This window comes from Coffea arabica, chromosome 2e (assembly GCF_036785885.1).
Source record: "Coffea arabica cultivar ET-39 chromosome 2e, Coffea Arabica ET-39 HiFi, whole genome shotgun sequence".
NCBI classification, from domain to species: Eukaryota; Viridiplantae; Streptophyta; class Magnoliopsida; order Gentianales; family Rubiaceae; genus Coffea; species Coffea arabica.
In genome coordinates, this window is record NC_092313.1 from 71,952,229 (window position 1) to 71,963,010 (window position 10,782).

The 10,782-nt window shown below is 33.7% G+C and overlaps 1 protein-coding gene across 1 annotated transcript; it reads right to left on the minus strand.

Annotated features, from left to right (window-relative positions):
- Nucleotides 1-780: 780 nt before the first annotated feature.
- Nucleotides 781-4,103, minus strand: LOC113732956 (uncharacterized). Its single transcript, XM_027259021.2, has 6 exons — nucleotides 3,729-4,103; nucleotides 3,004-3,258; nucleotides 2,716-2,889; nucleotides 2,480-2,586; nucleotides 2,011-2,312; nucleotides 781-1,496 (listed from the first exon to the last, which is right to left on the minus strand). The coding sequence occupies exons 1-6, from the start codon at nucleotides 3,882-3,884 to the stop codon at nucleotides 976-978; spliced, it is 1,515 nt and encodes a 504-aa protein (XP_027114822.1). The 5' UTR covers nucleotides 3,885-4,103; the 3' UTR covers nucleotides 781-975.
- Between the last annotated feature and the right edge of the window lie 6,679 nt (nucleotides 4,104-10,782).

The following is a 10,782-nucleotide window of genomic DNA, read 5'->3' on the forward strand; positions in this document are numbered from 1 at the left end:
CAGACATCCGAGGAGGATCTATGGATAGTAAAACAAGAAGAATAAGTAATTGAATCCAATCAACCAAGTCATTAGTTTGTCAAGATTGTATTGGTTGGTACATATTTTTACTAGTTTTTAATAGCATGGTTTTGACTCTTGAGTCTTGAATTTGGGGTGCATGAAGTTTGTTTTCCTAGGAAATTACGTAATCTACAAATATGAACACTGTCAAATTTAAACATGCTGAGAAACTGCTAGCATAAATGGACATGGAAGATTCCTCAAACAGCAGTCTGAGTTGGTTATGTTTCAAACGTTTAACAGTGTAAATTGGGCTTCACTAGCACTTCTTTCAAACCTTAAAGAATTAATCTTCATTGCACTAATAGATTAAAGAATTCAACTCAAGCTGTTTTTCATTGTTAAAAAAAAAATAAAAAACAATTAAGCTGTTTTTCTATTAATTTATTTAATATCCCTATAAAAAGAAAAGTTATACATATTTAGACATTCTAAATTTTTCAGAAAAAGATCAAGATTTTGTACACATGAAAATAAATGTTAAGTTCAATTATATTCCAGCATAAAAAAACTGCTAGAATAGCTAGGTACGTATCACAACTTCAACCAATTTTTTGAGTCAATTTCAAAAACCAATTTCCAAATTGAAAATTTGGAGACTCATTTGAATTTGTAGCATGCCATTAATGGCAACCGTGGAATAAAAATGCTGTAAACAAATTATCAAAGAAAATCTATAACTCTAATCAGAAACTAAAGTTTATTTGTAAACAGCAATAAACTAATCAATCTAATGTACTGGTTTCATACAAGCATAAACAAGACATTGATCATGATCAATGTAACCCTTACATTCCTAATTTAATCCTCATGAACAATCACCTAACTTCATTATTCTCAAAACAAGTCTAGATCCTAATTAAAATCTGCTTATTCTAATTAAAACCCTACAACCCTATTGTTCTTATAAATCTATATATCTTGGTTAAGAGCTAGAGTTGAAAATTCTTCAGTCATGGGATATGCAGCTAATGCATATGGACAGGGTGAATTGTTTGAAGTGTTTGTTGCCATAGCCTCATCAAACTCTTGCCATGCCCCATCTGCTGACTCTGGATAGCCAATTAGACCTCTTGAAACAGTGGGATTACCTTGCATTATTTGTTCTAGATCAAGAAAGGGATACATTGATTTCACCCTTGCTACAATTGAATTCTCATCCGATGATGATGATGAACTTACCATCTGTGCATTATCAACCAACAAATGATTCTCAATATTGTTGAAGTTTAGTAAGCCCACACTACTAAATTCATTGGATTTTCTCCTGAGCTCTCCAAGAGCCATGGCATTGGCAAGATGGCTAGAGAAATCACATCCCACCGGAGTAACAGCAGGTCCTCCTGGTAGATGAATTTGATTTGCTAATTTTGCCAAATTTGCTTCACTCAACAGTGCCCTTCTATGGTTTTCCAACATTATGAGATCATTCACTGCCATGTCAAAAGGAGGAAATTCCATAAACATGATTGCAAAATATTTTTTTATGCGTTTTTCTAAGAGTAAATCTTATATACACTGACGTTATTACGGTTGGATATACGACACATATGTAAAATTTGAGTTTTAAATTCAAATTCGAATTATGTGTCATGCATCTAATGGTGAAAGTATATACACTGTTAGTGTATAGAAGATTAATCTTTTTTCTAACTAGCTTGTGCCCACCAACAAAATATATGTAGATAAGATGAAAACATAATATTATTACCACCAGGAAATAATAATGTCTAATATCATAAGTGGAAAGGATCCTACATACATTTCCACGAGGTTGTCTACAAACAAACTAGGGTTAGAATTAAAAATAAATTCAAGTAGTCTTTTAACTTGTCAAACCATTAGCTAGTGAAACCCTAAAATCAAGGATTAGCCAAAATTTTTATTCCAAAATAACTTGTGCCTTGGTACATTATTGTTTAAGCTCATTTGTCCTCCTAGAGATACCTGACATTGGTAAATTTGAGTCCATCAACCGAGGAAGTGCTGCTTGTCTCAAATGAATAGGAAGGGAAGGATGGCTTGAATAGGAGGGGAGCTGCATCAGTCCAGCAAGAAATTGTGGCCCGTATCCATTGAAGTCGAGAGAAAATTCAGACAATCCATTTGCATTATTTGCATCATCAAAATAGAGAGATTCTTGAGATGGGAAAGGCCTTCGGCTCAAGACTTGTAGTCTTGGATCGCATTGCTTGAGCTTTTCGTAGTGTTTGTCCAGTATTCCTGGTGCAAATTTCACACGGTGCCTCCTACAAACGAGGCAATCACATGCACCAAATTATTTATCATAATATGAGATTTTATTTAATTGGGACATTTTTTTTTTTTTTTGCAAAAACTGATTAACTTAAATAGAATTGAACAATTTTTGTACATGGAAAATGCAAAAATGTTTGAAGAAAATTCACCACCATACCTACATATGGGAGCTTGGCCTCCGGTAAAATCTGATGCTTGTTGCCAAAGGGTATGCTTTCGAGGTTGGGGGTTTGTTTCTTTAAAAAATGTAGGAGGTTGCTGCAACTGCACAAATAATGCAAAGCATAAAAAATGGTTAATGATCAAATGATAAATATTAATTAGTAACTAATTCTAGCAAGTAACTAGAAAAGAAGAACAAAATATTTTTACTACAAAAAAGAAAATATTCACCTCAACTTCAAGAACTCCAGGTTGATCATCAATGATAGTAGCCCTAATACCTACAATGTCTGACCATAGTATTTCAATCTTACTCTTCAGTGCCCCTTCAAGAACTTCCCACACCAATTTGCGTTTAGCATAGTAACATTTTGCTACCAAATGACCTTCATTCATTGAGTGTCTCTAACCCAAAAAAAAAAAAAAAAAATCCCTTGTTAGTAGATTGAAAAAAAATGGTCACAAAATTTTTTAAAAAAAAATTTCTTTAGTATTGCTAGGTAAAATCAAGGGGATCACCTCCCATGTGCCAATTTTGATTGACAAAGCTTGGAAGTTGGAAGCCTTCAATTTTTCAGCATTGGACTGGGATCCAATATCATCTGGCTTTGAAGTGGGCTTCTTGCTATCATATTTGCAGGCCAACTTAGAAGAAGCATTCTTGGTTTGTCTTCTTTTAGATAACTTCATCTCAAGCAAGCTTATGAGGGATGGTGACTTGCTCAATTTCAAACCAAGTCCACCTGATTCTTCAGATGTGTCGATTTTCTCTTCCTACATAGTATCAACATTGTAACATTAGAACCTGATAGTAGTATTTGGTGCAAAACCATTACTGAGAAAAAGTCACAAACCCTAAATAGATATGCATGTTCGAAGACCTTCACATGTAAACTACTAGGAAGAACAAGAAGAAGATAATCCAAATCCTCAAGACATGGACCAGCCACAAGAATCTTAAACCCTTTGAGGAAACACACCAAAAAGAAAAGGAAAAGAAATTAAATGGAACATAAAAATTGAACATACACAACGATTAAAAAAATAAACAAAGAAGAAGAAGAAGAAGAAATGAAAGAGAATATCATCCACCAAATCTGGAAAGACACTGCTATTTCTCCAAGTTAGAACCAAGAAAGCATGAACATGGTCCTAGAACATTTAGGAAGCAAAACTTACAACTCCAAATCTGATTGGTATGGGATGAAAAAGAGATAGCCAAAAAAAAAAAACACAAAAAGTACCTGTTGTTGGTTAGGGAGTGATAACTTGATTCTTTTGGAGCTAGATTCACCTGGGCTCCCGAAACCTAAGTCAACATAAGTAAAAAGAGGAGGGTTTTGATAGCTTTCTTCAGGAGATGAAAAGGGTCCATTTTCGTTATCGTCTTCAACTAACATCTTCAGATTCTTCACTGTTTTTGCCTGCTTTCCTTAACTATACAATGGAAGAAGGAAGTAGGAGTAGAAGTTCCAAGGCTCAGAATTTGGAGGAGGAATCAATCTATCATTAGATTCAGATTTGTTATAGTTTCATGCATGTGTAGCAGGATATATATGAAGACTAAGCCGCTTGAGCTTAGCAACAAAATACGGCGTTGAGAGAGAAAAGGAGAAATATCGAAAATATCGAAAATGTTCGAGTGACAGCGGCGAGTTAAAAACGGATGATAGTTGTTGGTGTTTTTCAAGTGGGATTGGACTCTTTCTTGACAGTGGGGCCTAACAATGTGAAGTGTAACTCGATGATGATCTCCACTAAAAGTCTTGGACCCTTGGAAGCAGGGACAACTCCTTCAAATCACTTTTCCATTTAGTTCTTCGTATGAAATGGTGTTGTGAAAACACTAAAGAAAAAGTACAAAGCAACGGAGTTACTTTCCTAGAGGAAAGAATTTATCACCTTTTCTCAAGATTCAAATTAATATTTTGCTTAGTTTTTTTTTTGTACTAATTAGTGTTATGAGGGCACTTAAAGTGGAAGGTAACAGAGTTATTTACATCTAGTCAAGATTAAAATTATTTCGAAGGTTTAATCACAATGATAAACTTGCCACTATACCAAAAGACATTAGTGACGACTTGTGATCTAGTAGAAGGCAATAATTGCTCTCTAATAATAAGGCTCTATTTAAGGTTCGGTGCGTGAAAAAAAGACGTTTTTAAACATACTTATGAATAAGTCTAAACAACCATTCAAACTGTCTAAACTACAATAACATTGTATCATAAATCAAAAGACATTATTAATGAGTTTCTGATCTAGTAGAAGGTAATAAGTTATTTTTTTTCTAGTAAGACTCTGTTTTTGAAAAATCATGCATATTTCGACCCTATACAATAACATCTTCCTAATAGAATGAATGAGTTTTGGCCAAATTACAAGTTACACAATCTTAAAAAAAACCCTATAACTGCCGCACTATATCTCGACCCCTATGATTGGATGGAACTAACTCTTCTATAGCCATAGAAGTCTACAATCATCCAAATTCTACAACAAAGCTTCTCAACAACTATAAAAACATTGCATCATAAAGCGTTGAGTCAAATTTGTTGATTGTTAATTTTTAACTTTTTACTGTAAAAACCGTGCATGGTGTTATGCACTTCGGTTTTTTGCCAGATCAATCAGAATTGGTATACGACTTAAAAAGAACATATAATCTTGTTTCGTGTTTAATATGTTTGGGAATAGTCAAGTCCAATGGGCTAAGCTCATCTCTCTATTTCTTATTCGAATAATCAAATACTTTAATTTTGCAAAATATTCCGTATACCTCTGCTTTGGTTAGACTCAAGGGGTGCTTGGTTTGAGGGTATGCGATTCAGGATTTGGAATGATGTCCATTTTAAGTGCTTGGATAATAGGTATGAGATTGAAAATTTTGGAATGAATTCTAAAAAGTTAGCAACTCTCTATTCCCGAGTGAATTGGTGGGTTTTGTTAATTCCCATATTTGATTCCAAGACTCTTTGATGTCTCACCTAATCGGTCGCATTGGATTAGTGCATTTTGAGGTTCCCTACCCTCCTTCTTGTCTTCCCAACCCCAATCTTTGACATCAACTAACCCAGATTCTTATCCCTCTTCCTCCAAAGAAATTCTTGCTCTTTTCACAAACTCAGCTATTTGAAGCTGTTGCAGAGCTCCAGGAAATTCTTGATCTTCAAGATGCAAAACAGAAACTCTCGCAAGAAATCAGGTCAAAAGATGCTGCAATTCTTGCAATTATCTGTTCAGGTAAACAGTTCTTTGTTACGTTATTTTAGAAAAAAAATTGAGTCCAATTAACCCTTTTCAGTCATCTCATAAACTCGTATAATAAAATGGCACAAGTTATTTATTTATTTTTATGAGGAAGGCATAAATAGTACGTGTTTTTTAATGCAAACAAAACACATGTCGGCAATTGGCAATTGGCAATTGGCAAAGTGCTTAGGATATCTTCAGGAAAACAGCCGCCGGCGGCTATACAAAGGAAAAGAGAGAAATTCGCATTCAAGCAAAGTCCTTAAAGCAGTAAAACTGCATGTGGTAGTTAATTAGTTATATATTTCTTCTGCGCATACAAATAACGCAATTACAGTAAAACCTCTCTATAAATTAGTAGTTGTGGGACCATCCAAATTCTATTAATTTAAAGAGGTATTAATTAATCGATAAATTAGTAACTTATTAAGTTATTGAGTATACTTATAATTCGAAGAAACACTCATTTAATCATCTAAATTTTTATTTTATTTTATTTTATAAAAATTATGAATTATTCTATTAATAAAAAGAGGCTAAAAGTCTAAGGAATATAAACCAATCCACATCTACTTGATTTGCAAGTATAATTTGATTCTATTAATGTTTTCAATGTACATACGTAACTGATATCATTTTTCTGTTATAATTAAAGAGGTAAAAAACACTTAGAAATATTAAATGGCAGATGCCACTTCTATTTCATTAGATGCATACAATGAATCAGATTAACATAATGTATATAAATGACAAGAAGATCATTCTTATAATAAAGAAACACAAAGTTTTCTTACATATCTTATTGTTAAATTATGGATTCCTATCTAAAAGATGTTCATAAATCAACAATTCATATTTTAGGAAAATATGGTACGTAATTTTAGTAAATTATTAATTTATGATATGAATGGGACCAAAGATTGTGTAAGTTTTTTGAAAAAAAATTATTATCTTATTATTTTATCAAAGTTATAAATTTAGCTTGTTAGTACAAGTCGAGAAAAATTATCATTTAATAAAGGTTATTAATTTATCGGATATTAATTTATAGAGGTTTTATTGTATATTTTGGAGAACCTTTTAGAAGAAGCCATCTCTTTAAACTATATTAGTATGCGAAAAAGAAAAGTAAAAATGCTGAATTAAATTCTAGTGATGGTAAGAAAAACACCACTGTACCTTTTTTTCCTTTATATTTTGCATAGACAAAGGCATTTTTTTAGTCTTAAAACATTATCAACTCATGGTCACTTTTTTCTTTGCAGTTTTGTAGAATATGGTCTTTTGATAAATATCTGCTTTAATTGATGGTTTACTAAAAGTTTAAAATGCACCTATTGGCTTTTTAACTTGCTAAATTGGCCGGCTTGACTCCGGAGTTTTCATTTGTACTCCCCGAACAAGTAAGAGTAATGAGTTATTTTGTGGCAAATGTTATTGGCACTCCTAGAAAAATCTCTAACACTCTATTCTCCCTTTAAAAACATAAAAGGAGATGGAGCACTAGAGGAATTTTTTTTTTTTTTTTGGAATGCTATTATCATTTTCCTATATTTTGGATGTTCATTATTTTGCTACTAGTCTGGGATATAGTCCTTATCTCAAAGGATATGACACAAAAATAATATCCTTGTCAATGCAAGTTCTTTTGATCGAAAGTTTACTCAACATGCACGGCAGGATACATCAATAATTCAATTATTTGAAAACTAAAGCAAACATCTTCTTGGAACAAATTAAAAGACTAAAAAATGTTTAGTTTTGTCAAGAAAAAAATATTACCTCCAAAGTTGTGGGTCTACAATATGCAAGGGCTTTTGTTTATCGATAAGTATCAAGAAGATATAATTGGAGTGTGTTCGAAGGGCTAGAATATTTGGTATTGGAGCATAAAAATTGGAAGATGGATAAACTTTTGATTCCTTAATAAAAATATACATCAAGGCAGCACGTGAAATTTGCTTCTTTTTCTTCTTCCTTTTTAGCACTGACCAGTGCAAGGAAAAAAGAAAGCTTTGGTAGGCAACCATAGGATTTGTGAGGGAGGGCCTTCCTCAAGTCTCCTCTTTTCTTTATTGGACCTGCATGCGCATGCCCATCGTCATATGGGAAAAGGGTAACTTTATACTATTTGCATCTTCGTGATGATGTATTTTCATCCAGATTTCTTACAAGTCTTTGGCTGCTCGATGATTAGTGCATCTGAGTAAGAAAATGACACCAATCATTTGTTTTTTACGAGAGCACTCACCACCATCTGTCTTCTTATGGTGATGGTGACTGGTTGATAAACTAATCTCATGTACACTATTTTGATAATTAGTGAGCCCTCCTATTATATAGTGCTTTATTCGGAAATTTCGAACATCAATTATCGTTCATGAGTACTCACTATTAGAGAATGCTAATTTTACTCGTAAGTTCTACATATCGATTTTACACTTTTTAATACTCACTTTTTGAACTTGAATACTAGTTTATACTTTACAACGTTAGAAAAAAATACCCTTTAGACGCTTAAAAATTTTCCCATATTAGAAAGTCGTCTGCAACTTGAGAAGAAGCGACATTCTTTCTGCTGGTGGAAGGGTGACAGTTTCAATTCCCTAGTCGATGTATCCAATTCCAACCCCAAATAATCAGCGCCCACCCTCCACTTCTGCAACTCCGTGGCTTATTGCTACACTTCCACCAGCATCTTCCATTGGTCATCTACATAAAAGATCTTAGCTCAAAAATGAGATTCAATACTACTCATCATGGTTGATTAGTGAACTGTGTCTTTTGATGTTGAACAAGAAGTGTGCTTTCGTCCTGAGTTTGAAATGTTGAATGCAAACAACAGTTGAACTAAGAAATGAAGGCAAGCGGTTAATTGATGAGTAGGTACGTAGTGAGATAAACAATGCATATATGTGTAACCAATAGAGACAAAGAGGAGAAATTATTATAACTTCGTAAATCCTACATATTTCAAGCATGAGCAATAAACTAGTTGTTGCATAGGATGACAAAAATTGTAACCAATGTTCAAGAGAGATTTGTTTTTTATAGTTGTTTTTAGTGGTGTTTCCTTGATGAATATTATCATAGTATAAAAGGGCCTGTGCAAAATTTGTTTAGATGTTTTGTTTCTTTTGATAAAAAAAAAAAAAAAATTGTTAGGATAAGGGCCTAGCTTGTGGATAATTAACGCAGCCAAACTGTTCAAGCTGATAATGCGCATTAACTTTTCTCATTTAACCTTAATAAATTGGATTAACAGTCAAATGCATCACTTCATTAAAGAAAGTGAAAAGGAGATGCAATCTCTGTCCATTCTATATGAGATATCGTCACGAACTCATGCATCAGTTGTGATTAACGTTAAGCAATCTCCACTTTATGTTAATAATTAACTACTAATCAATATCACATGGGGCTTTTCAGTTGAATTATAATATGGAAATCTTTGATGAACACGCTTGCAATCTATGTGGGCTCCTGAGAATAACTAGCCTGCTTGACTATCTGGATTCTGGTCATTTTGCATAAACTCATGTTTCATAATAACTCCAATCTTGTTCCATTTCTTGCTATTGGCCATTGCCAAATAAACACAAATTTTATCCATCACTATTGACTCATTCTTGATCACCTATGCTCGTTTCTCTAGTTGGATGTCTAGTCACCTGATATGCAGTTTCCATTAGGTGGATTGACAAATCCTACTTTTTTCCACAATCCCTACTCTCTATCTTGCTTCGTCATAATTGAGGTAATCATGGGATTTAGTCTTTTATCAACTATATTTGTAGGCGTTTAGAAGAAGATGAATGGATGGAATCTTTGTGGGTCTGGGGTCATAATATTATATCAGTTTAGGCGTCACCAGAGGATTGGATTAGGAGGTGTTCTTTGAGACGTGAATTGAGCCATATGCAGTCAAAAAGAAGCCTCCTTTCTAGTGTACTTCATAGTATCTGCACAAATCTAGCTATTGAGTTTAGTGACAAGGACGACTTTAGTAATGATGTCCATTTTTCAGCCTAAAACAGCCAAAAAAGAAAGACCAACTAAATCTATATAGCTTACAGTTAAAGATTGAAGTTCAAGAAAAAAGATGGCCAATTGATCATCGACTTCTTGGAGGTTTCCTTCGTTGGTATGGAGATGGATTTGTCTTTAATACATTCTAAGAATAAATTTACCAATTAACATGAATCATGAAATAAAAGATATGGTTTCAAGAGATATTCTTTTTGTGCATGTAACACAAATTTAGCCTTTTTGCAAGGAAACAAGACTCAATTGAGATGATGATCATGCCAAATCTTGACACTATAAAGGCCATCCAGTTTTTTAATTCTACCTTTGTCTAAGTTGCAGTCTTTCAATGAGATAAAATATTTAGATATAAAAAACCTCAAGGCTTTTGGATCTAACTCTTTAACTTCTTCATCACTAAATCACCCTCTTGAGATTAGCAAATTCTTATGATTTTCCTTGATTAAAAGCTAAAGATTGCTCATTCAAGATTACACAAGCCTCTTAGGCTTGGAAAGGTTTTGAAACCTGTCATCAAAATTTAGTCCAAACACATGGCATTGTAGGTGTGAAATCAGTTAAGCAGAAAATTGATGGACCATACCAACCCACTTGGCCGTCCAAGGAAAAAAAAGCCCTACCAAAAGCTATGGGATGCAAGGGAAGTGCCATGAAAAAGTTATAACTTTATCTTCGATGATTTCCCAAGGATGCAGACACGTTCTTAGAGTCACTTGGCATGGAACAAATTGTGATTTCAACGTAGTTTCAGACAACTTTTGCTTTAGAAAATGATTGATTTGAATCATCTCCCTTGGATTCAGGGGGGCCCCTATCAGTTGCATTCTCATCTGCATTCATTTCACTTCAATTGTGGTTGGAGTTGAAGCAAAAGGAATTTGTGTGCTGAACTTTCAATGTCTTCAACTGCAATGATTATCGTTCAAGAATCAACGTAGCCCCCCCCCCCCCCCCCAAAACACACACAGCTTGTTTTTTCCTCTAGATTTTTTAGTAGAA